The sequence below is a fragment of the Thunnus maccoyii genome, chromosome 17, assembly GCF_910596095.1.
Source record: "Thunnus maccoyii chromosome 17, fThuMac1.1, whole genome shotgun sequence".
NCBI lineage: Eukaryota > Metazoa > Chordata > Actinopteri > Scombriformes > Scombridae > Thunnus > Thunnus maccoyii.
The window spans coordinates 10,112,402-10,140,370 of NC_056549.1; the positions used below are offsets into that span (position 1 = coordinate 10,112,402).

Genomic DNA, 27,969 nt, shown 5'->3' on the forward strand with positions numbered 1-27,969 from the left:
AGTTGCCGTTCCGCGCACCGATGCCAAAACGCGCAGGAGGAGTCAGTGCCAAAGGGTCATTTTAGCGCACCACTGCTGAAATGGAAAAGGACTGAAGGGAATCCTAGAATAAACAGCAACCATTTGACCCCAGATGATATATTCATAACATTAAAATTAAGAAAAGGAAAAAGGAAAGGAGCCAAATAACAGCCAATACCCATCACACCGGTGGAGCGCTCCGCACTTCATCTGTCACCACGGTCGCCGCAGAGGTGGGCAGTCCAGGATTTTTACCTATCTGCAAAAGGTCATTGCAAAAAAAAAAATATTACCTACCTGCGCAAATATCACCTCATCGGCCGCCAGTAGCATACTGCTTCCTAAAACTACACTTTGGCTTCCTCAATCCAGGTGTTGCTACCTCCGAAGACGTGACTGACGCGCTGCAGGACTTTGTGGACAAATTGGTCTTGCGCCCCGGTCCGTCTCTGTACCTTCCGAGCGCGCATCAAAGTTACAGTGGGAGACTGTGTAGCGTATAGTAAAGGGAGTGGGAGGGGAAAAAGTTGGTCACCTGCGATCCAGAGAGGACCGACACCACGGTCCAAGCCGACTCCAAGTGCCGTTCACCGGGCGATGCCAGAGTAAATGCCGGGGCAATGTCCCGCCGCAAGCAGGTGAACCCGCAGCACTTGTCGTTGACGCACAGGGAGACAATAGGCCTACAAGGTGAGTTTAATTCTTTAAAGACTTCATGTGGGAACTGATTTAAATGATTTCTTGTGTATCATTACAATCAATTCTGATTTGCAGGACAAAATATACATTTATTTGGAAATTGATTAAAATCTTGGCCGTGCATTGCTTTTGGTGTGTGAACAAGCAGGATAAGAACCGACAATTTGTGAATATGATTTTTCTATGTGACATTTGTACACATACAAGAAAAATACACCACAATGTTGTTCGTTTTTAAGATTCTTTTAAACTATTTTTTGAGTAATTGCATGGGTTATTAATAGTTGCTTTACACTTTTAAAATGTATTAACACAATTCAGTCATATTACAAATGCGCCTTTTGCAGCTTCCTATGACTTTACAAAGAGAGATGATCTATTGACAACTACAGTGGGACTGCCTGGCTGAGTGTGAGAGTGTGTTTGTGAGTGTGTACGTTTGCATGTGCACGCACGTGCGTTGCGCGTGTATGTGCGTACAATCCAAACAATTCATCCAACACAATTTGGCATTTTTTCCCATTATATTGCAACATGTGGCAATATGTATAATTGGTATATTTGTGTGCACCGTGTTGATCAGCAGTTCAGGGATTTAAAACTAATACAGTTACTCATTTTGTACCTTTTTGTTTTAATTTAATTAACTGTATTTCTCTCTCTCTCTCTCTCTCTCCCTCTCTCTCTCTCTCTCTCCCTTTCTCTCTCTCTCCTTCTCTCTCTCTCTCTCTCTCTATCATACACACACACACACACACACACACACACACACATTCCCAAAATTATTTTTTTATTGATACACACAGGCCTATAAGCACGTAAAGAGAACATTTTAAGAAAAGGTCAAAAAAATCTAATTGTGCACGAAAATAAGTTCAACTTGCAACCACAACAAAGAAGAAAACAGCAAACACAAAGTAAACAACAACCTGAACTTTTATTAATATTTTTAAAACGAAGGGTCATAACTTGTCTGAAGCTTTTCGGAGCTGCGACCATATTTTTTTGATTAAATTGCGCAGATTAAATCTGTGGCAGGATTTTTTTGGGGGGCATATGATTAAAAAGTCGCATAATCCAATTTCAAATCAATTATATCAATCTAACCTTCATCTCCCAGCGCTCTGCTTTGCCTAAATCCAATTTCATAGAGGCCTAATCGGAGTAATTCATTGCAGAAGTTCATGATGTAATCTTTGGCCAATCTGTTTTGTGTTGAAAAGGGTTAGGCGCATTCCGTCCCACCCGAGACATTTAGCATTTAGACTAATCATTTACCCCAATCACTTTGTCTATCTCTCTCTTTTCTCTGACTTTTCTCCAATCGAGGTTTCATGAAATAATTAAGGCAATTTAAAACATAAATAGGGATCTGAAATTTAAAATGTTTGCTATGCTGCTGTTTTTGTTTTCTAATTGAGAAAGTGTGGTGCATTCTAACCAGATTTTAGGCAAATGACAAATATTGATCCAGCTTGAATATTGATCTTACAGTTTTTCCCCCCTCTGCTGTTACTGTCACAGTTTCTCAGTTAATTCAGGTGGAGACCACAATTCGTTTTTTAACTGCACAAAATTTAAAAGATAACTACAGTTTCACCTCAGGCATATCTGTGTCTGTATGTGTGTGTGTGTGTGTGTGTGTGTGTGTGTGTGTGTGTGTGTGAGTGAATACGTGTGTGTGTTTAACATTTACCTGCATGACATTATGACAAATAATTGCAGCCGTGTGCATATTTTCATTTGTCTTCAGGGAACTTGCAAAATTTGGAATAACTGTTAAATATTTTCCTCCCCTGCTTCCAGCCATGGGTCACTTTGTTTGACATCTTTTGTTAGTTTGCATATTGGTTACACAAACCCTTACAGCACCTGCTGTGCAGTCAGCAAATTCTTGAAACTGAACCTGTGGTACTGTGGATAATTGCATAATTAGATTGATAATTAGATGTCACAGATTAGCTTTAAATTCCTTATGTCCGAGCTGCAGCTGCGTTCAAACATCTCCAGAATGTTCTTGCCTCAAGTTTTTAATGACTGAATTCAGAGCTGATTTTAATCACCGCTGACCTGTCTGCAGAGACTTCCCAGTGTCAGACAACGACTTGAGTCGAGATATTTGCAAACGCTGACAAATGTTTGATGTTCACCTTGATCACGCAGGAGTCAGTGTTGTGCCAAAGTGGCTATTAGTGTGAGTACAGTAGGATGCTGAAAAGCTGGGCCATCTGGAGGGCCTGAATCTCGTCCTACCTGTTCTTTCACATGCAACACACACTGTCTCCTGCTTGTTGAACTGTGGCCTCGAGCACTGACTTGACCTGAGAGGCACAAGTGCAAGATTAAGGAAGGACTGGACTTGCAGGTATTTTTTTTTTTTTTTCCTTGTTTGTGGTTCTATCGAGGAGGTCAAGTGCAATGCCAAAAGTAGACTTTGAACAGATGTGAGAAAAAGCACTTGCACTATTATTTGTATCTGACTGTTCTCTCTGTGAACAATGTGTGTCTGTGTGCGAGTGTGTACACAGATGAGTAAAGCGCCTAAGCTATGTTTACTATACGTTACCAGGATATCTTAATAATCATAACCGCATCTGTGGCTGAGGTGGATAGAAAGCTTCTAATTTATCTATAGTTCAGCAACTGATGGTTGCATGTCGCTGGGGGCTGTTTCCTTTTGTTGGGTGGGTCTAGGGGAGGACCAGGATCACACCTCAGGCTGGAGGATCTGAGGAGCGCTGGGGGAAAACCAAACTGTAATTTGATTGAGTCAACATATAACGAGAGCAACTGCAAAATGTACAGTATTTTCAGAGAATATTCAGGAACTTATGAAAAAAAAAAAACAGGTGGACTTTCTTGTTTTATTTTTTAATTTTTTGATATCACCTCGATAGGTCAATAGGTCGTCTCGGTCCCCGAGGTTGTACGACATTTGAAGTATCAGCTGTCCAGACTAGTCACAAGGTGTCTACTTACACAAGTAAGAATATAAAGTTTCTTCAGGGTGCCTGCATATATCAAGCACATGTCAGATCAGGGGTTATACAGTTTAACTGAGCATAGCATCGTGCCCTGCAGCCATAGGCCTATAGGTCATGCTCTACTTGGAAGTACAGAGAACCTGAATATCAGCATATTTCTGGACAGGCTTTAGCGGAAGGCTATGTACTGGAAATCTACTTGCCAGGCCAGCCATCAAGAAGGACGTTCAAGTGACTGTAACTGCAATGAATGCACACAATGCACAAGTATGCGCCAAAGGCAAACATGCACAGACACACACACACACACACACACACACACACACACACACACACACACACACACACACACACACACACACATACACATAGACTCAGCACATTATGTAAACCTGCAGATCATACTCAAACTCCATGACCGCATATGCAAATTGTGTGAATGTGTACATGTTCATACACTAGCAAATCAAATTTAACTGCTATTCTGTCTAAGCCGAATTTGGACCTTCAGTTTAGAGTTCATCCTTTGTGAAATTTAGACTCTTGTAGGAAAAAAGGCAAACATCCCTTCTGGGCTTTTTTAGGCTCTGTCAGTCAATGATTCAGCTTGGAGTCACATCCCTGACAAAGACACCTAACATAAGTATATCGCTATGAATTACTCACACATTAAGGTGGAACGATTGGTGTTTAGCATCACAGACCTGGTATTTTTCGCAGCGTAATATCAGCATTGTTTCGGAGAATTGTTTTCTGGATCCGGCGATGGAAATGCCTTGTGATAACTGTTTACTCTCAGAATTGGCATGCTACTTGTGAAACAGTTAATGTTTTCTTCTTTATTCGCACCATATGGCTGTCAAATGCTGGGGGAGAAACCCACCGTACGTGCTGCAACACCACAGTAAATATTCACACACATTGTGGTAACCGGATGATAATCTCACAGGAGATGATTGGTGAGCGATTTATGATTTACTGTGAGACGTTTCACTTTGCTCTCAGATTTCCTTTCAATATTTCAATATTATTGAACACATTTAATCAATTTTGCAAGGCTATGAAGCTTATTTTTACTGTTATTATTATATCTCTAAAATTGGCAAATTTGATTTATGTCTCCAAATGTCATGCCTCATAGCTTACAAGTCATTTATAGCGATTTAGTGACAAGTCACAGTCAACTGCAGAGCCGTATTTTGCTCACTTTCAGACTGATAATCTAAGATTTATGATAAGCAATGAGACTGCTACAGATTAAATGGTGATAAGATAATGAACACACAGCCCTGGCCTTACACAACGCACACTGTGGCAGCTCTCCCTGGCAATCGCAGCCGAGAAAAAGGGTTAGGCTAAGCGAGGCCGCTTGTTGTTTGAATTTTTGATTGCAACCATCTGCAACATTGCTGGTGTCATTTATTTTCAATGACAGTGTGAATCCTACCCGACTTTTCCCTGTGGGGTTTACACGTGTGTGTGTGTGTGTGTGTGTGTGTGTGTGTGTGTGTGTGTGTGTGTGTGTGTGTGTGTGTGTGCATGTGTTTTTAGCTCAGCAAATGGAAAGGGAAAACAAAGAAAGGGAGACAAGTCTGAACAGTATGGTCGACTGTCATATGAGTGCCCCTGGCCTTACTCACCTTTTACCACCAGAACATAGTGTGCAGCTGGTATTAAAATGTTGTGTAAGGTCAGGACTTATTGCGTCAAACAGAAAATAGTTTCACACCTTTCTGATTAATGCTGCTTAGAAGAATCTCATCAAATTCCAATAAATAAAAACAAATACAGATTATGCATCAAAAATGTCATTTTCTCCTCTTTTCAGTTTCTTATTTTAACTAAAGGTCAGAGTAAACTTGTCAAACCATGCTGTAAATTTTCTTTTCCATCACCTTCACCTCAGGCACAATGAAACAACAAAAAGAGTCATCAGTTTTATAAGGACATATAATGACGAACACAATAATTAGGGATTAGAGGGATTTATAGAGGCAATTAATATCAAAGGACACGACAGGAGCCTAGAGTGTTCATACTGTATATGCTCTTTGGCATGTTGTACCTGCCTAGCTTGTTTTACCTTGTCGTTAACACTTGAGAGGGTACAAATTCTCGGCATGGACATCACAATTAGTGTGTCATATAGCACTTTTGACTGCAAAATTACAATCCAAACAAACTGTGTGGTAAGCATTTTAATACTTACAATTGAAAAATATCTCAGCTGCAAATGAAATAATTCCTTGCTTCTGACAACATGTACTTTCTGGCCAAGCGTTTGAATATTTTTAGGACCTTTTTATACAAATGGAAATATTAGTGAAAGAGGCCCATTGTCTTCAGCTGTGTCTCCCATCTGGTACATATTGTGCAGTGGCAGTGTGTAGCAGCGGCAGCAGCAGCAGCAGCAACGGCAGCAGCAGCAGCAGCAGCAGCAGCAGCAGCAGTGGAGTGACTGACTGACTCTCTCCTCATCAAACTGATAGGGGGTGCTCTAAGGCTGCCTGACTTAACTCACACTTGATAAGGCAGAGTAGCAGGACTGTCATTGGGTGAATGTGGCTCTGTGTATGTATGTGTGTGTGTGTGTGTGTAAGACAGAGAGAGAGAGACCAAGTGAGAGAAATAAAGTATGTGTGGTATCATGTCAGACAGCTTGGTTTCATTGCTATCATCACGCTTTCTCAACGATGGCATGTTTGACAGTGCGTCTGCTATGCTCCCTTACCTATCAAGCATGTTCCTCTCACATAGGAGTTTATACAGAGGAATTAGACACTGTCTGTCATGACGATAGCCTACATTAGTGTGTTATTCTTTCATGTGTATGTTTCCATTTCAGTGCGTATGTGTTTTTTTTTCTCCTGCAGCATTCCATGCTCGGTTTCTTCATGCATACGTGTTTTTCTCACACAGGTGAGCCTCGGGATAGATGAGTGAGCGGGTTTTAGAGAGGGGTGCGGTTTTTAGAAGGTGTCCGACTGATATTCCAGTGGCATAGTGACAGTGCCAACGCCTGCTAATTTACTGCTTCTGCCCTCAGGCCTTGTTACTCAACCAAAGGTTAACAAACAGGCCCTACTTTATTTGTCTCTATCTCTCAAAGGGAGAAAGTCAAGTTCAAATGCTCAGGTGTCTGTCAGTTCGTTTTTTTCTACATACATGAGGATCTAGATCTTTTCATATCATCACCATCATGCCACCTGCCTTGTCGTCAAAGTTAGAAATAGGAACAAGCCATATTGTTAGCAGAGGGGTCTCCTGCACACAGTCCTACTTAAATGCATTGCACATATGCACACATACATGCATGCATGCATGCATGCGCACAGTTGCGCGGCTTGTGTGAACACTCTGGAACATTGCTTCATGTGAATTATGGTCACAAGCTGTGAACTGTAGGTAAATATGTGTTTGTGTTCCTTCTTTGCCGCCAAAGATTATGAGATGGAAATTATTTGGCAGGCATCCAGGAACCCATCGCCATTTAGAGAAAAGATATTTGGCATCGAATCATCACTCCAGGGCGAAGTGAGTGGACTGGAACGCGTGTGTGTGAATGTGTGTGCGTGGGTGGGGGGGTGGGGCAGGGTGGGGGGGCGATACATAGTTGCAAAGATATATTTGAAATAATAAATTTGGGTGGAAATGTGTGTAATATTCACCCAGAACTCTGCCCGAGTTTAACGGTTACGACTGGGAGTTTAGAGGAGCAACGCCTCCCTGACAGTTTGAGATGAGTGATAAGGGAGTTTAGGATCTCTGCTCTGATAACTGCACACCAAGACACAGGCACACAGAAATGAGCACACACCCTCTTTGTCTAATCTTTGCAATTATTAGGGTGTCATGTTTGGAGAAAGAGAGAGAAAAGAGGCAAAGAGGAGGGGGAGGAGATGCGGGTGCTGGAAGTGGAGAAGAGACAGGCAGGCGCTGCTGCTATACTCTTCTCCCAGGCATCAACACTTCTCCCTGGGTACCCGCTCACTCAGACGCCCCTAGAGTCTCTGGAGCTTCAGGTTTCCTCCGGGCTTTTAGAAGAAGACACATTTTCATACTGGTACATCGGGGTAGTGTTAAAAAAAAAAAATGGAGGTTGTCCATGAGGGATTTGCGTTAAGCTGAGGGACTCAGTCTACGCCATAGGGGAGGAGGGGGGAAGAATGTGTAATGGTTATTAATGACCGTGTCAGATCTGTGAAGAATGAGATTTACTCTCTTAACAGGACCTCGGGTTTGGCTTTATAGATTTTCTGTCTGTGGAGAATACAGTGTTCGAACTCACCTGTGTGCTGCTCCATTCATGCACACACACATGACAGAGGCACACTTAGATACCTTACTGTTTTTTTTTTTTTTTTTTCTCCGTCTCATTTTTCTTTTCTCTCTCTTAGTCTCTGACACACACAAACATGAACATGCTCACACACACACACACACACACACACATGCTGGTGGATGTGGCCTCCGCTACGCAACACTTTGTTCTGCACAAGCTGGGGCTCCCACATGGTGAAGGCAGCCGTCTAGCTATGACAGCTTAGTGCAGCGAAGGCCCTCACCGGAAACTCAGCGTGCACTGTGAGATGAATAGTTTCCTGGCCACACACACACACACACACACACACACACACACACACACACACACATACATACAGTGTTGGGTCCCACCCACGCAGATCTTTTACAGATAAGCTGCACAGGTGTTTGTCTAGGCGAAGTAGATTTACAGCGGTGTTGTTTTATGCCATGAAAGTGACACAATTGTGAACGTAATGATCATCTCGTGTGGTAAGGAGAGATGGCTTTTATCAGGTAAAGTTATCAGGAATTACTAACCTCACTGAGTATTTTCTCCCTGCCTGCTTCTCTTTGTCTCGCCGTCTTTTTTCATGCTCTCTCTAACTCTGCAATCTTTAGAAAAAAACACTGACTGACATCTTATACCTTCCTCTTCCCTTTTTTTTTTTGCAGCAGAGGCCAATCATGATTCAGGGGCAGGATCTCCATCTCCGGAGCCCTCCACCCCCAGCCCTCGGAGGGTGGGACCCGGGGAGCATGATCTGCTGACCTGTGGCCAGTGCCAGACCAACTTCCCTCTGGGCGATATCCTTGTTTTCATTGAGCACAAGCGGCGTCTTTGCCGGGGGCCTGCAAGTGGACGGGGGTCCTTCTCCAAGCCTGGGGAGACTGGTGGAGCTACAGGCCTTACCATCTCTCCCAGGGCCAGGTCTCTGGAGCTGGGGAGAGGGCCCATTCCGGTGGAGGTGGGCATCCAGGTGACCCCCAGAGGAGAAGAGGATGTGCAGAGGAGGCTGACGCCGGCCAAGGGGATCTGCCCCAAACAGGAGAGAGGAGGTACGTACATGTACATTTAAAGAAGGACACAATTAGAAGAACCAATAAGCTGCTTGAATCTAAACACACTCGGTTTTGTAGAGAGCTCTCTTGTCAGTACAGTTGCACGTGTTAGCACACACTTAAACACACATGTAGGTGCCAAAAACATGCACTCAGACACATATACACATCTCTCACCTGTCCAAGACAGATAGCTCTCTTTAAAGAATCCCAGCTGCTTGTTATTTTGACAGTGGCCTTCAGGAGGGATTAATGTAGCCTGGGATGATTTCATTAGAGTGAGTGAGAGCTGCACTGTGTGTCTATTCTGCTCCGTTCTAAGTAAAACATCACACACATACACACCCAATCACACACACCAAACAAACACACACTGGCAGGCCTGAAGGACTTCTTCAGCTGAAACCAATTGTGAAAGGCGAGGAAGAAGGTGATAGAGGAGCCGCCCCCACTGTGTGTGTATGTGTGTATGTGTGTGTGTGTATGTTTGTGTTTTTTTTTTTTTTTTTTTGCTTGTGTGAGTGCGCATCACGTGTCTGAGCGTTTGTAAAGAAATCCTGCAGCATATGAAAAAAAAGGGGTTAAGAAAGCTGATTAAAATTCATCTCTGTGCGTGGTGAGGAGAAGGGGATTAATAAAGCAGCAAGGCCGTTCATCTGGCTATAGGGGTGGGGGGTGGATGGGGGTACGGGGGGGGGGAGCGAGAGCGAGGCCTGTAGACTGCCAGCGCTGCAGGGAAACCAGTTCAAAGTTATCAGAGGAGACAGTCACCATCGCACCCAAGAGCTGGGAACGCTATCCAGGATTACACAGACTCCAGTAGACTAAGAGAGACTTGGTTAGAGAAGGGAGATGGCTGTATTGTAAAAAGTTACCTGCTATAATTATACTTAAAAAGATTATACAGTTAACACAGAGGATGGTCACCACAGAGTGGTGTTATGTCATGGAGAGAAGTAAAGGGGAGACTTTTGTAATCCTTTTTATCACATGTAGATTCACATGTTAGAGTACATATCGGAGTTGTAATAATATTCAAATTAATAATAATAAAAAAAGTTCTTACACAAGCAATAGTAAGCCAGGAGAAATTATGTAAAAGGTGTGAGGAGTCTATAGATGTCATGTCATGTTTCTGTTCACAGCAGGTGCACGACAAAATTCAGTTTTTATATCTGAACAGAAAAATGACTTATTCAGTTATTCCCAAAATGTAAAAATGATCATCTTACAAATCAGCTAAATGATGATGTTACATTGAGGCTCTTTGGCTTTTAAATTTACTGTAATTAAGTTTTTACATGCATAACATTTTTTTTAGGTTGTTGCAAAAAATGTTTCGTATAAAGTACTTTTTTTTTAAAAAGGTCCCTGGGAAACGGATTATAGATTTGCATCAAACATTTTGTTTGTTTCAGAATCAAAGCCGGTGAAGACGTATTTTGTCATCACTGCAGAAATCAGCACATGTGCGCAGTTTCTGTGTGTGGCCAGCAGCTGTGTGTGGCCACCATCTTTTGTAGATGGAAAATTTATTGAAGGAGATCACAAACAACATGTGACAGCACAGTTTTAGATGTCACTGCTAATTTCAGAAAATAAAATCTCTGAGATTTTTTTTGTTGAAATCGTTCAAGTAGAATCTTTACAGCAAAAATACAGATTGGAGAAAGTGATAATTTATTATTTCATTTAGTTGGTTGCAATGTGATTTTTGCTAATTGTCTAATTTATTCAGTCATACTTCGGAAATTTAATGAGCATTACACAGCCTGTAGCAGCAACAGTGAACCCACCTACATTCCCTGTTGAGGCAGAAAAACATGCAACTCATTTGGAAGCTCATGCAATGAGAATGACCTAATGCATTTTACATGTCATTTTGTCTTTTTAGGTGGTCAGAGTAAAAACATTTAGGCAGCGTTAGTGAGTGAGTCAGCCTGTTAGAACGGCAGTCAGTTAGTCAGAGAGACAGTCTTATCACTAAGAGAACAGGACATGAAAGCACTCGAAGCCCCGAATGAAAGAGAGTAGGAGAGCTTTGTTCAACACATTAGATTGCCACTCAAGGCAGTCTCAAGTTTCAACCAAATTAGATTACATTATTAGGTCTAATTAAGTCCAATGTGTTAGCAGCATACACACTCACAGAAACACACACACACACACACACACACACACACACACACACACACACATACACACATATACACACACATACATAAGGAAATATCATCACAATTGCTTTCATATGATATTTGAGAACTTTGCAACCAGAACATATCCAAACACATGAAAATTTGCAGCACAGGTGATTAAAAAACACAAGAAAATGAGAATAATTATCAAACATAACACAAACTTACACACATATGTGTGCAGATATTTACATGTACTCATAATGCTCTGTAGTGTGCATGAAAAGCTTAAGGTGTATGCGTAACCCTTAACTCTCCGCTCTCCTGGATTGTTTTTTTTTTTTTTTTTTTACCTGGTTGGTGTTTTATAACATCCTGTCTGGCCTCTTTGTCTGTCAGCCTGCTTGCTTAAACTGCAAACATGCTGCAAGGCCAGCAGATTCAACCCCAACAGGCGCAAACACTCTCACACAAACACACAAATGCACGCACGTGCGCGCTCATATGCGGCGTAGATGAAAAATGGCCCTTCTGTACCCTGTTTTTTTTCCCCCCCTTGAGTTTCTCTTGCTGATGCATGCATTCTGTGTGTATATGTGTGGGTTTTGTCAGAGTATGTTAATATGTGTGCGCGCGTTGTGTGAATTTGTGTATGTGTGTGCAAGTGTCTGTGAAGAATGATGCGTGTCACTGTGCAAGCGAGAGGTTGTCGCTAGGGGAGCGTTACCATGCTAAGACGACCCTGGCCCTGCTTTGAACCCCTCCCAGGACGGCTGCCAGGCCCCCTCGGAGCACTTTAAGACATCCAGTAGCTACATAAGGGCAAAGTCACATCATGTCATCTCTCTCTCTCTCTGTCTGTCTCTTTCTCTCTCTCACTCGCTCACAAACACTGTGTGTAGAGATCACACGGTAAATATTTCATAAGACGACGTAAACGACAGCGACATCCTCAAACATCTCTCTTTCTCTCTCCGTCCACCTCTGATCTCCTTGCTGTCACTTTTGTGGGCAACATAGTTGTATCACTGTATTACGGTGAAGAATTTGCATTGTTTTTAGACAGGAAGCAACTTATGAGTTTGCTCTAATACCGATACTGGTGTTCTTAACTGAACTGTAGTGACACTGGATTTATGATCAAAGAATTTAAATGAAATACCCGCCACTTTAGAACTGTCACACCTACATGCACAATCTTTTTGTGGGTGTGAAAGATTGTCAAAGTGCGCAGGAGCATTTTTACACGCTAAGATCGGTTTTGGTCTTGAAGTAATGGGCAACAAAGGTTTTTCTTCTCACCGGAAATGACTCATAGCGGTTTCAGGATGAAAACCTGTGGTGTAGCATACAAAACATATCAAAAGTATCAATGACCTTTGTTGTCAAAGAGGTCAAAACTGCAATGTTCGTCACTTGTTTCACTGCTGCTGCCGCTAAATAACTGTGACATTCCAGTTTCCATACCTCTCCAGCACTGTGGATGTGAAGGTGTCTCTCTCCTCTCTTCTCTTCTTTTCTCTCTGTTTTCTCCCCCCATCTTTTTTTTTTTTTTTTTGCCCCACCACCCAATGCTCCTTTAATCACCTGGCTTGCTCTCATTTCCATATTAAATAGGCTTTAATCATGAAAAGCAATCAGGCTTTTGCATATTCATACCTTCCCCTGTACGCCGGCTTCCCTGTCTCGCTCCAGTGCCAAGCAGCCAGTAATCAGTAGGCAGGCGGCGTAATGCCATAGCCCCGGCCCATCGCATGAAAACACACACACCGCGTGAGTTAGAAATAACTTCACATGCTACTTACGTATTATCTCTACTCCGAGAGAGAGAGATAGAGTGAGAGGGAGAGGGCTAGAGATAAAAAAAGGAAGATGGCGAGACTGATCCCTGATTTGAGCTGCGAATATTTGTACAGAGGCTCAAGGAAAAGTCGATTTGCATAATGACTTTGTAGTTTTGCATTAATCACATTTGCATATGAAAATGCGTTAATTACTCCTGATGATTTTTTTTTTAAACTTGCTTCATTTGATGTCCAAGCTCTGGGGTTGTGATTAGGGGTTACATGGTGGCAGTTGTGTAGGTGGTGTGTGTACACTTGTGTGTGTGTGTGTGTTCGCCTGCCTGCAAGTGTGTCTCGTGTGTGTGTGTCCATGCTTTTTTGCATTTCTGGTGCAGTCTGTGTGTGCGTTTATGTGTTCTTACATGAGTGTTCTGAATGCTTGCCAGGGAATTTATCTTGTGTCTGCTGTTAGGCATGTGCGTCTATTTTCATTTTCTTGTTTATGTGTGTGTGTGTGTGTGTGTGTATGTGTGTTTCCTTGTTTCTGTGAGTGGCAAATATTTTCTTATTTCTCTGTGGGGAAATAAGAGGAGTACACTCCCTCTTCCATTTAAATACACAACTTTTTTTTTTTTTTTTTTTAAATAACATGACTACACTCGTTTATGATACTGTATCTCCTTCTCATGTGTTTCTTTTTTCACATTTAATTTCCAATAGGGAAGAAAAAGAAATTGATAGGCAAGATAGGGTGATGTTAGAGGTATTTAACAGAACAATACTGTGGGGTTTTGAGTATGTTCCCTACTCTCAACAACATCAACATTATATTACTGTAATTTATAGACAGTACTGCTACTTTCATCAATAGAAAACAGGATGTCCCTTATAGAAGTTTAGATTTAGTGTTAAAGCAACACAAAATGAGGCGGTGTCATATTTTTGAAGCCCTTTTATGCAGTTTTTTAAAAAATAAATTAAACATGAAATCTAAAATGAATCCAGTCTATCCAAGAATAATTATTGCCATTTCATGCCTTGTGCTTTGGTGTATTTGAATGCATATTTGCACATGCTTGTCCTCAGTGCTGCATTTGACTCCCTGTATGAGCAGCTTGGGTCACCTGTGCACAGCTACTTGTAGACAGGTGCTGGTTAAATCTAAAGAGAGAATCATTTGCCATTTCCAAACTTTCATGCTTACAAACAAATAAATGAGCAACAAACTGCTCTGTCTGACATGAGAGGGAATCACAGCAAAAGAATTTTGCTCTTTGATTTGGCTGTGAAGATTAAGAATAATTAAAATCATTTCCTTTTGCAGTCAAGAATTCACCACTTATGTGTCTGTATGAGCGTATTGGGTTCACATACACATCTCTGCGTGTGCACAATTACAGTATACATGTTCTTGCCTGTGTAAGGGCCCCTCGTGTTGTTGGCCCATAACACTGCGCCTCAGACAGGACCACCCCAGGGGCCGTCTGACTCTGCTTGTGTCTGTCTGTCTGCTATATCCAGCAGGGTCAACTAGGTCTATAAGGGAGCTGCTAAAATGGCACAGCTGCACATGCACGCTGCCACACACTCACTCACCTGACACACACTCTTACACACACACACACACAGATAGAAACGTACTTTAACAAGTTTATGCAGAAAAACGGAAACTTGACATGCATGCAGGAGTATACTGTACATACACTGATAAGACACACAAAACATGTGAGCATGCAGGAATGCATAAAATGACTCACATCTCACATTAAGGCCTCCATCTCCGACCAAACACACTCATGCGCACGCACGCACACACACACACACGCGTGCGCATGTACGCACACATCTTAAAGGCTCCCACATGAAGGCATCAAACGCTCCACAGCCAGCTTTATGGCACTCATATGGCAGCAGATTTGATATTTTCCTACCACAGCGGGGGAATAAAACTCGCCACTAATTTGGACTGCGAGCGCCACCGCTAACTTTCAGCATGTGCCGACTGACTGTGTCTTCCAGATGTGTGGACTCTTTGCTCCTTAACAGCCTTACTTAAGAGGCATTAGAAACCTCACACCCTGTCCCTGCTACGCATGGAGAGTGATGATGGAGCTTTGGTATTCAACACAAACACGCTGTTTTGTGTGAAGCTTTGAGTGAAGTTCTGATGTGAACTTCATGGTCCCGCTGCAATGGACCATAAGTTGTCTTGTGTCAGTGGGAATCTGTGAATGTGTTTATGTTCTTTGCATAAATAGCTATAATCAAGGTAATTTGACTTCAGCACTGTAGTTATTCGAGCTACCCCTCATCTCCCCTCTCTGGTGGTGACATTTGATAACAGGTGTGTTTTCATCAGCGCTGAGTAATGTAGCAAATATTATAAAGGAACCACTGTATGTATCTGTATGTAAATGTACAGATACTTTTGAAATACATTCACACACAAGAACATAAATGAGAACCTGTTAAGCAACACCTTTCTCCCACTATGGAAACACTCCTTGGAGAAACCTTCAAGTCTACATGATGGACGTGCAGATAAAATCCTCATGTGTCTGTGTGTGTTCAGCTATTGTGCAGTCTGCCAGACATTAGTGCATAACATATAATACGCCCCTTTCAGGAGTAAATGGGGAGATTTTCTGATCCGGGCGTTCACTCCCGTTTTTCTATGGAAAAATAGCATGTGTTTGCCTTTGGGAGGAAAAGGGCTTCCATTAGTATTTGTGAAAAGGAAAAGAGATGGCGCTTGTTAGCCAGTCAGACAGGGGTAATCCTACTTTCTACACTGTTGTTGTTCTCTTCGTCTTATCTTATTAGTGTCCTGCTCTGATTGGGTGGGATTGTGGGAGAAGAAAATGAGGAGACAGCGTTTATGGCCGTATTTTCCTTTTTACAGGCTGCCTCACCGCAAGAGATATTGAAAGCCTTTCATGGTACACTTACGATTCCCCTTATTTCATCCACTTATTTGTCTTGAGCAATTACTCCGAGAAAGAACACTAGACGCAGACAAACACATGACGAACATAAGCTGCCTTCATGTTGGTTTGTCACTTAAACATAAATCAGTGATGTCTCAGCAACAATACCAAGCATACAAGCAAAATATTAATTGATACAACCTTCATGCATCATACACTACACTCTCATGGTAGCTATTTAATGTATGAAGGGGAAAAAAGCATAAAACAACAGCAAAAACATAGAACCACTGTCTAATGCAATGATGAAGGGTTAGTTTATGCAAAATTAGGAAAAAAACAGATCCCTGACTTATCCAGTCTTATCATTCAGTCATGCAGATAGAGTTGACTTTAAGTACAATGCAACACCATGAAGGGGAATGGATTTTCAATTGTGGTGCTCACAGATTTGAAAAAAAAAAAAAAGATATAAAATTTTAATAGCAACATCTTTTCAGAAAGTGTCCCTGTTACTCTGGATACTCCACAGAACACATTGTGAACAGTTTTTATAGGGACTATTTTTTTGGTGGAAAGTAGCTCAATTTCCTGTAGGAAAAACTAGGAATATTTCATCTTTGAAGACACATTAATGTTGAATGTTTCAAACATATTTTTTCAATGCTGTGAGCACCACAGAAATTAATGGGTGCAGGCAGAAATAATCAGACAGATCTCCAAACCTGGGCATAAAAATGTTTTATATTTTGGGCAAACAGATCCTTTAAATAAGAATATGTTACAACTTCCCTCCTGGCTTTTTTAAAAAAAAAAAAAAAAAAAAAAAAAGAAGTAAATATGTTATGTATTAGCTTCTATTACTTTTTTACTTTCACTTTAACTCATAAAACCTGCACTGCCATCCATGAAAAAAGGGAAGAAACAACTGCCCTGGTCTGGTTTCTTGGATGAAAGAGGGCTTGCACTGTCATGTCCATAGATGGCATTGCAGACAGAGGAGTTAACTGCTCAAGGTTAAGGGGCTACACTCTCCCTGTATCCTGGCGTAATTCATACTTTTCCAGAAAGCCCTCTTCTCTGTGTCTGTCTTTCCCAGAGCAGAACAGAGCAAGTCAAAATGAAATAAAGCCTAAGATGTTATCAGGGTGATTGGTGCCAGCGGAGCTTGTCTGGGCCTGTGGTCTGGCGGGGCAGCACTGGCCCATACCAGTGCTTGTATGTGTGTGTATATGTGTGTGTGTGTGTGTGTGGGTGTCAGTGTGTTTGTGTGTGTGTCCTAAAGGCACTGGATAGATGAAAGCTTGCTTTAACCATAAGCTATGCAGGAGCCGTGCCAGGAGCAGGAAATGTATCAGCGTGATAACAGCCAGAGAGACAGAGAGAAAACGAGAAAGAGACAGAAAGAAATGAGAGCGAGAGAGAGACAGAGGGAGAGGCCACACGGAACCCACGGGGGAGGCCTGGGGCCAAATAGCCCCATCACACATTACACACACATTCATGTCACTTCATAAATATGTGTTGGGTGTGTATGTTGAAAGATAAATCTATGTTCATGTCTGCATTTGTGTGGAGCCTTTGAGTTTAGGTTTTTTTTAGGAAAACAAGAGACGATTTGACACACCTGAGTATGTTTCAGGATCTAGAGAAGAGAGAGAGAACAGAATTCACCTGAAGACATGACCGTTGCAATCCTAATAATGTTGTGCCGCCGGCCTTGACTGGATCACAACAGCACCTTATAGATAAGAGAGATAGATGAAAAAATAGAGAGAGACGAAGACAGAGAGGGAAGCGTGTTGCCTTATCTACGCAGTTTGCTAATAATATTATAACTATAATAACACCTCTAAAAGTCTTAGGTTAAGCTTTGATACACATTATATTGAGGTGGAAATTGAAAGCTTACAGAGGAAATGATGAAGACTATTTTCATTATTGATTATTGTCTTGACAAACTGATTAATCATTTGGTCTATAAAATGCCAGAAAATGGTAATGGTTCTCAGAACCTAGATCTGTCTTCACATTGCTAGTTTTGTCCAAACAACACTCCCAAATTCAAAGATATTCACTTTAGTGTCATATAAGACAAAGAAAAGCAACAAACCTTCAAATTTGAGAAGGTGAAGTCAATGATTTTTTGGCATTTTTGCTTGACAAATGATTTAAATGATACAGATTGATTTTCTGTTGTTCATCTAATCGATTAAGGACATTACATGCCCACATCCTCCTTTTCAAAAATGGGCTCCACACACAACCCCTTCTGCAAGATCGAGCAAAGCTAAATTTCCCTGGTCCATTTTTTATTTTTAACACTCTCCTCTTTGTTTCTTCCGTTTAGTAAGCTAACACTAATTAGATAGCTTGCAAATTGGTGTCAAATGATGCAACACTCTTTGTGCTCTGTGTGCTCTCTCCTGTGACGCTCACAGCTAGTAAGTAGCCAGAATTAAATATGGATCCAGATAAATTGTGGAGTAATAGTGAATTAGATCATGAGTGTTCAGGCTCTCTTTCCCAGCTGCCCCTCCGCAGTCACTGGAATGGACTGTACGCCATGTCTGAGGCATGTGAGGGGCAAGTTTTATAGCAGGCTGATTGGAATGGAAGGGCCTGTGTGCTGCATTCAGGGCCGTGGTGGTATTTTCCTGTGGGCTGCTAGTTAAGTGGGACTGGCTGCTTGGCTCCAATGGGCAAAGCCAGCTGGGGACCATTACTACTGCTGAAAGAACATAGCACCCTGTCACAGAATGGTAGACCAAGATACTCACACAGAGCATGGGCATATGCACAAACACATGTGTACAGTGTAAGCATAATGCCATACATCACAGCCAAAGGCACAAATTATTTCTCCCTTTTTTTTGCTTTTTTTTCCACTCACATAGGTTAAGCTAACTAACGGTAGTCACAGAGCATGCAGTGTGTGTCTTGTCACTGCAGCGTACGTGCAGCCTTGGAGGAATTTTGCAGAAAGACACATGCTTATCCCAGGTTGAGATGAGAACTGTATCTCTTGCTTTTGTTTCATTTAAAAACACATTATTAAAGCTCAAACAATAAAGGCACATTTCTTCACACTTTTCTTGCTTCATAAGAACAACACAACACATTTTTTTTTTATGCACTGTTTGCATAAAATGATTGATCCAATGAAAAATTTAATAAACCCACAAAACAGAATTCGTATGTCACTCACATGTCAAAGTCAATTTCCTATTCACTGCCACTGAATAGGAAATTGACTTTCTGGACAAAGTGAGAGTCCCCGAGGGGTATAACTGAAGCTCATTTGGATGTAAAACCTCAAACAAACATTGTGTGAGTCCACAAAGTCAGTCTCCATTTCATTGTCAAAGAAGCTCGAGTTTTCGTCTTTTGATGCCATCACCTATTCAAACATTTTGTTTTTTGCATGTCTGTAGCATCAGTGGGGACTTTTTCCCTAAAATATTTCATATTCTATTTATCCTACTTGTTAAAGGTGGATTTTTCCTTTATTTCTGCACGCGTCCTCCCCTGCCCCCTTTTGTTCTACCAAGTGATGACGCCATTGTTTCCTATTTTTTCATTCCCTGCTGTGTCATGGTAAAATGGTAGAGGTGATTGAACGAGCGATTTAAGTGCTTGTAATTCTGTTATTAATAATAGAAATGCAGGTGGCAATGAAAAAAAAAGTGCAATTCCTTCCTTTTTCTTCTTCCTGCCTTTTTTTTTCTTCGATTCCTTTTCTCCTCCACCACCCTCCCTCTCCTTCTTTCATCCTCTCCTCCATCTTGCTCTCCTCTCCTACATCTTCTCGCAACCACAAGCACGATTGAGTGTCATCCATTTGTCAGCGTCATATGATAGACAGCAGACCCCACAAGTGTGTCCACATACCCCAAAACACTCGTGCACAAAAGCATGATCCGGCGCTTGCACACACACACACACACACACACACACACACACACACACACACACACACATGCAGGCGCTGGGACCAGTTAGGAGCTGATGGCGATGAGTCAGGCTTAGAGAAATGCTACAGAGAGCTTAGCTAATGCACTTTATGGAGCTCCCTTTTTCTTTTCATTCTCACTCCATCTTTTTTTTTCTTCTATATCGCTCGCTCTTTCTCCAGCCCCCCCTTTCTCTCTTTGTCCTAGAAGCCGAGCCAAAAGTCATAGCTCTTTACTGACAGAGAGGTTTTTCCAGTTATTTTTCACAGCGTGTCCCCTGTGCCCTAGCTGGGATAGCTCGCCTCATGGCGGTAACGTGCTCCCTCGGTCGTGCTACATGAGAGCCTCTTCCACTCATGCATTGTTGTGCAGCTGGACTTGCTCAATGTGTGTGTGCGAGTCTACGATTGAGTTGTTGGAGATACCTGATCCCTTTTATTGTTCATTTGACCCGCATCCCAGGAGGCATGAGGGTCAGGGTGGAGTGCCTAGATATCTTGTACAGGTGTTTAGTGTGTACGTGAGAGAAAAGGAAGACAGGGAGAGAGAGAGAAAATGGATGAATGAAGAGATAAACAAAGTTAGGGGTGAAAGAGAAAATAGTTGTTCATTTATGTGGCCTGTGTGTGAGTGCCTGGCGCTTGATCACCACACACTTTTTCAACAAACACATTAAGGAGCACTGTTTCTTTAAATCCTCTCCAGGGTTGTCAGGCATTTCAGCTGGTCATATTGGCTGCAGACACACACACACACACGCACACACAGATGTATATGGTTAGCAGGCCGAAGCTGGTTTGAGTTAGCGTGGAGCCAGTCACACTGTGTGAGAGCCTTACCCCCTGCCTGCTACTGCCACCCTCCACAGTCTCTCTCCTTCTTTCTGTCTCTCCATCTCTCTCTTTCTTTTACTGCATACAGTATGTGTGACACTCAGCCGCTGCTCGCCGGGGCCGCACTTTACCGTCCGAGCTCCCTATTCCCCGTGAAACACACACACAGACATGCACAGTTGATCTGCGTGGCCCCGTGTCTCCTGATTAGCCTCCTTCATGAAAAACAAGCCATCAGAGCAGAGGGGAGATGAGCACGGAAGAAGGAGGAGGAGGAGCAGGAGGGACGGATGGGAGATGTGAGGAGGAGGAGAGGAGCAGAGGTGTAGTGGGGAGGGGGCAGGGGGGCAGGGGGTGAGGTGAGGAGGCTGGGACCCCTGGGGACCCCTAGATCACAGCCATGCTAATGAGGAGCTGCTTTGCCAGCAGCAGAGGTGTCAGCTAACCCCTGACAGGTGCACACACGCGTACTCCCAGGGCTTGTGCTGGCACGTGCACGTGTGTGTTTGCGAGTGTGTGTGTGTGTGTGTGTGTGCACAGAGAGGGTAGAGAAGGGGAGGGGCTGCGGGGCCAGGTTTGTGTCCCAGTGGCCTAGCCTGCGGGCGGCTTTGTTCTGTATGCAAATCTGTCGCCGTGGTGTTCTGTCGCCCTTGATGGAATGTTGGAGCAGTACAGCGAACCTGAACCCCAGGAATGCTGCAGTGCACGCACATGCACACACACACATGTAACACACACACATATGACACCTACTGTAGCACAGCTTTCCCAGTCACCTCCTTGTTAACCACAACCTGCACTGTCTTCTGTTGCTACACTAAATCAACGTTATTTTACACACTTCCTGGATGTAATATTTTTCATGCTGTCTAGTGCAGAACTGTCCATGCCAACTGAATCTGGTGCAGAGGAGAAGTTGGTTGGCTAGTGTTAGAAAGCTACTTCTTTTCAATTGTGATTTCGCCCCCTGAGCTTTGTGAGAGTTAATTTGGCATCAATGGGCATTCATTACTATCCACACACAGCTCACTGTCAGCTGAGAAGCTCCAGTTTGCCGATTTTGTCGAAAGCTGAGCTTGTGGATTTTTGTTATTCTTCTGTGGTCTTATTATAAGTCCCTCTGGATTAGAGCATCTGATAAAGACCCAAAGTATAAGTGTAATGTAAATGGAGGGAGCTCATGCTTTCGAAATATAAATCAAACTCAGGCTGGAGTGATGGCATATGTGAATTCCTCAATTAAACACAAATCCACATGTCTACACCATACGCCTGGTGTCTACTTCAAGCCTGCCAAGCTCACACCAACTTTTCTACAATGGCCATATGCGAACAGTCAATACCATGGCTCCCCTTCATTCACTGGCATTTTGTTTGTACTTTTTAAGGCAAAATAATGGCTATAAAAGGCAATCTGGAAAGAATAAAATCTGATGTAAAGCTCAGATCTTAGTCCCTGAAGACTGGGTTAATTGGCCCGGTGGTTTAGTAAAAAAACCAACCCAGGAGAGAAGGAGAGCATTATTACTGGCCCACCTCAGCTCCACGCATGTGCCAATGTTTTAATAACTTCCTCCAGGCCTCCTGGCCCTTAGCCCTTGTTTTGTTGCACAGGACAAAGAACTGCCCTCCTAAGCTGGTCTCAGGTCTGTATTGTGTTCCTCTGTTTCATGGGAAAGTCTGCCTGCATGGACACCTGGGCAGAGCTATGACTGATAGTCTTTTTAAGGGAAATGTCATCATTGTAATGCCAGCAAAATAAAAAAAACAAAAAAACAGTGAAGTTCAGTGTATAATACAGCACCATGTCACTGAATCCTGCTGTTACTCCATTTCATCTAACCTCTTATCTCAGTCACATTCATTTAACAGTGTGTATATTAGTATGTGTGTGGTTTTGTGTGCATATGGTGTGTCAGAGTAAATTGGGCGATTAGGTCCAGCATCAGTGACTGCGTGGAGAGGAGAATGTAACTATTCTAACTGGTAGTTGACCTTGGCGGTCAGCAGTGGAGGGGTCCCTGCCTGCGTGTCAGGCAGACGACTGTAATTACCACAAACTGAAGCATGACACGGCCCACCGTGATTCTTTAATGAAGGCTTTTATTGGCTGGAGCACTGAGCAGCGACAACATTCACACTCTCACAGCATGCATGTAAGTGTGTGTGTGTGTGTGTGTGTGTGTGTGTGTGTGTGTGTGTGTGTGTGTGTGTGTGTGTGTGTGTGTGTGTGTGTGTGCGAGAGAGGAAAGAATAAAGTGAGGATGCATGCAACAATATGTGTGATATAATCAGAGACACATCAAGATAGCGTCTGTGATGTTAACGTTAGGTTTCTAAAGGGAGGTTTTCTGCCTGCTTATTTGATCTTACTGCTTACCTCTATCCTCTCTGTCGGTTAGAACCAGAAAAATCTAAATTTGGGCAATCAAAAGAAGCCTGGTTTGAGCTGAGGTGCTGCCAAAGTTGAATGTGATAGCCCGAGAGAACTGTCAATCTAGCAAAAACATCCCCAGACATATACCAATCCTAAGGCTTTAATGTCCTCTTAATGGATTGCTAAATTTCAAAATTGTTGCTGAGATGCACTTCAGATGAAGTGAAATGAGTTTTTGATAACGTCTTATGTAACTGTCAGCATAAAGCACTTCCGCATTGTTCTCAACATCCGGCAGCTTGGTTTGTTTTGTATGTGTATTCACATCTAGTTCATCTATCTAGCTATCTGTTCTTTGATTATCTTATTTGCTATCACAGTTTCTTTTCCTCTCTCTGTTTTCTCCCCTCCCCCCTGCTTGCTTGTTTGGGAAGTTGATGAAATTTGTCTTTGGCCGTCATTAGGCAGCAGCCATCAGCTGCCACTCTATTAGCTGCCACGCTTCCTTTAACAGCATATGGCACGGCTGTGTAAGATATGACAAGATGCAAATGTGTTGCTGTTGTGGTGGTGGGGCGGAAGGTTGTGGGGGTGGTGGTATTTGATTGGGTAGCTTGTATTGATGATGTGTGAGGACTAAAATGTAGATAAATGAAAAAAAACAACGATCACAATTTGACAAATCGAGAGAGATCATCAATCCCTCTCCCAATCTCACATCTTCATTTCGTATTGATCCTTGTGTGTTGATGAGATTATACTGCTCCCAAGTCTATAGACCCCTCTCAGTCCCTGGGGGCATGTAAATAGCCTCTGTGTGTGTCAGTGTGTATGTGTGTGTGTGTGCCCAAGCACGTCTGGCCCTTAAAGTCCCTCCACCTCTCTTCTTACCCCCTCTCCTCCTCCTCTTCCCTTCCCTCTCTCGCTCTCTTCTCCCCGTCCAAGCTGTTAAGCTGTCCAGCTCTCTGCTGCCAAGCGGCCGTGTGAAGCCTAGCCAAACTAAACACAGGCAGGCAGCCCGCCACTTGCCCCACACCCGCACACACACGCACAGATATACACATACATGCACAAAAATATGTTCACATACATGTCCGTACGCACACACTCGTCTGCACATGTTAGTAGCAGGAGTCAGGTCATGTCCCACCCCACACAAACAGTGAGAGTGACGGCTACACCAGAGCCCCACTAATAGCAGAGAAAAACAGACAGAATCAGTAAATGAGCCCCTCATTAACTTTTTCTGACCCCGTCTCCTCTGGGGAAAGCCAAACCAATCACATCGCCAAATCAGCTTCCTGTACTAGACACTGATCCAACATCAGCTTTCGCTCATCTGTTCTGCACGGTACAAGCATGTGTGTGTGTGAATTTGTGAGTGTATGGAGGTGTCCTGTGAGAAAGGAGGGAGGCAGGACTAGGAAAGTAAAAATAAAATTTTGCTGTGCATGTATCTGTGTCTGCATGTGTGTTTTACATTCCATGACAATGGGTGGCTTTGAGGCAGCCAGCCATCTTAAGGGCTCTTTTCTTGATCACATAAGACTTTGGGCAAGAGCAACTTCTTGGTCTTTGTTTTCTCCCTCCGGGCTCCAAACTCTGGGACCACCGTACCAACTTGACTCCGCTTGCGGTAGCCGCTGATGATAAAGTAGATGCAGATGCCTTGCAAGCAAACACAAGACTGTGGAAATGCCTCTTCATTGCTAGCCTGTGTTGAATTAGATGAATCCCAACCAAGGCTCTTTTTATGAGTCACACACTGGCTGACATGGCCATGCCACAGTGACTGATAGATTCATTTGGCATTATTAAGTCACGCCATTTAAAGGGGCAATTTGTCAGTGAGTGACATGCAGTTTGTGTGTGTGTGTGTGTGTGCAGCCACATCATATCATTTTACTGTACTTGTTATTACACCAGTGACGTAAAGCTTTATTTAATGTGGATGCTGTGTTAAGACTGGAGGGGTCTTTGCTGTTTACACATTGTCTCCATCACCTCTCCTGTCTCTCCTTTTGTGTGTCTGTCTTTCTCTCTAATGCCATATCTCACCCTCCCCTCCCTCTCTCCCCCCTCTCCCATATTTCCTTTTTCCCCCATTGGGGTGCTTTTTTTTTCCATGGCTGCCTCTCCTGTCTCCATATGGAAATGACAGAGTAGACGAGATGAATCTGTACATTAAAGCCTAGCTGACATTAGAATTAGCATAATGTGTCGTGGCCTTAGGGCAGTACCTGCCATCTGCATTAGCCTGTAGACACACACACATTAGAAATTTCATACACACACAGATAACACCCATGAAAGACCCTCATACACAGATAAACATAGAAAAATCATATAAATATGTTTTAGGTGTGATTACTTTTCCTAAACATAAACAAATATTACAGGTTTCTTATGAATGTGCAGGCTCTGTAATGTACTATGTTGGTTTGAAATGTTTTGAAAATTTTGCTTTGTTTTAAGTGTTTTTTTTTTTTTTGGTTTTTACAATAGTTGTGTAAATCCATGTACATTACAGTGACAGCAATAATTAAAAACTGGACTGTTCCATTTTCACTGGACTGACAATTTCTTTCTCTTGGTCCACAGATAAAGATGAGCCATCCAGCTACATCTGCACTAGCTGTAAGCAGACCTTCACCAGCGCCTGGTTCCTGCTTCAGCATGCCCAGCACATTCATGGCATCCGCATCTACCTGGACAACCACCTAGCTAACTGCTCCCTCACTCCCCGCATGGCTCTGCCTCCACCCCCAAGTGCTGATGCCCTTCCCCGCTCCCCTCTCCCCACTTTCCTTGGTGACACCAACAATCCATTCCATCTCCTCCGCATGGCTGCGCCCCTGCTCAGGGAACATCCCCCTCCCCCGGGGTTTATGGAGACCCGGTTGCCTGCAACACCACCCTTTGTCAGCCCTCCGCCTCCTCCAAGACCCCCTCTAGAGCGGCTGGGCCCAGAGGAGATGGGGCTGCTGTCCCAGCACCCCAGTGCCTTTGAGAGGGTGATGCGGATGACCCCCATGGAGCCTCCTTCCATGGACTTTTCCAGACGTCTAAGGGAACTGGCTGGCAACACGACCAATAACGGGGGACCCACTCCTCCTCTTTCGCCAAACCGCGTGCCACCCATGCATCGCCTGCTAAGTCCCACACTTTTCCAGCCTGGATCCAAGCCCCCAGCCTTTCTCACCTACACCCCGCAGCCACCCATCTCACAGGGGGCACACGGTTCCTCTAGTCCTCCTGACTCCCAGGGTCAGAATCAGGCCCCAGGGAAATCCAAATCTTGTGAGTTCTGTGGCAAGGTATTCAAGTTCCAGAGCAACCTGATCGTCCACAGGCGTAGTCACACAGGAGAGAGGCCGTACAAGTGTCATCTATGTGATCATGCTTGTTCCCAAGCCAGCAAGCTCAAGAGGCACATGAAAACACATATGCACAACAAGTCTGGGTCCATGGGTGGCTCCCCAGAACAGGGAAACAGAGGAGAGGGAGGAGAGGTTGAAGACAAGAGTAGGGAAGGAGATTCAAGAGGTATGGGGATGGACAATGAGGAGGAGGAGGAGGAAGAGGAGGAAGAGGAAGAGGAGGAAGAGGAAGAGGAGGAGGAGTTGAGGAATGGAAGTCGGCCAGAATCCAACCTAAGTGAGGACTCCCAGGAGTTCAGCCAGAATAGGGAGAATGGCCCCAGACAGTCTCCCGAGGAGAAGCCCCTGAGCGGGAATAGAGTAAGTGACAGTGGCGGGGTGAGCATCATGCACCCATACAACCATCTGGACAATCACCTTAGACTTAACCCTAACAAGAGAAGCCTGGAGAGACAACCTAACGGAGATGGTGGAGAGAGGGATGAAGCAGAAAGAGACAGAGAGAATGACAGGCAGCAGCAAAGAGAACGGGATGAGCAGGAGGACCAGAGGCCTGTGATGAACGGCAGGATCAGCGTATCTGAAGCCGAATCCTTCCCTGGGCTTTTCCAGCGTCGGCCCACCCCCATCACTAGCCCAAGCCCCTCCAACAACAAGAGGATCAAGATAGAGAAGGAACAGCTGGAGCTTCCACCAACCATACCCCTTATCTCCCCGGAGAATGTCTACTCTCAGCTCCTGGCTGGCTACGCTGCTTCACGCCACTTCATCAGAGAGCCCTTCTTGGGATTCACCGATTCCCGCCAGTCCCCCTTCGCCACCTCCTCCGAGCACTCCTCCTCCGAGACGGGTAGCCTCAGATTCTCCACTCCGCCTGGGGAGCTGATAGAAGGAGGGAGCGCATCAGGCCGCAGCGGCAGTAGCACCCCTCACCTCCTGCGGGGACCCGGACCCGGCAGGCCCCCGAGCTCCAAGGACAGGAGGAATGACACCTGTGAATACTGCGGCAAGGTGTTCAAGAACTGCAGCAACCTGACGGTGCACCGACGTAGCCACACGGGGGAACGGCCCTACAAGTGTGACCTGTGCAGCTATGCCTGCGCCCAGAGCTCCAAGCTGACACGCCACATGAAGACCCACGGGCAGTTTGGAAAGGAGGTGTACCGCTGCGACATCTGCCACATGCCCTTCAGCGTCTACAGCACGCTGGAGAAACACATGAAAAAATGGCATGGTGAACATTTGATGGCCAGCGAGGTCAAACTGGAGCAAGCGGACAGAGGTTAAGCCAGCAACCATTAGTTATACAGCCTACAGTGTACACAAGCAAACACTCTCATACACACACAAGCACATACACATGCGCACACAAATTCCCGATAACCACTTCTTCAGCTATGGGGCTTGGCTGGATAATCTCTCTCTTAAAAAAAAAATTGAGACTGATTGATGTTAATCTTTTTTTTTTTTTTTTTTTTTTTTTTTTGTCACAGAAACTGCCACCTGAGA

General features: G+C 43.7%; 1 protein-coding gene across 2 annotated transcripts; it reads left to right on the plus strand.

The window, feature by feature from the left end:
* bcl11bb (BAF chromatin remodeling complex subunit BCL11B b) lies at window positions 1-27,946 on the plus strand. Of its 2 annotated transcripts, XM_042391498.1 has the most exons (4): window positions 1-289; window positions 394-711; window positions 8,682-9,065; window positions 25,682-27,946. In XM_042391498.1, exons 2-4 carry the CDS (start codon window positions 642-644, stop codon window positions 27,745-27,747), a joined length of 2,520 nt encoding a protein of 839 aa, XP_042247432.1. In that variant the 5' UTR covers window positions 1-289; window positions 394-641; the 3' UTR covers window positions 27,748-27,946. The 2 variants fall into 2 exon arrangements, with proteins under 2 accessions (XP_042247432.1, XP_042247433.1); XM_042391499.1 differs by having other exon boundaries at window positions 1-711; window positions 8,685-9,065.
* Window positions 27,947-27,969: the final 23 nt, after the last annotated feature.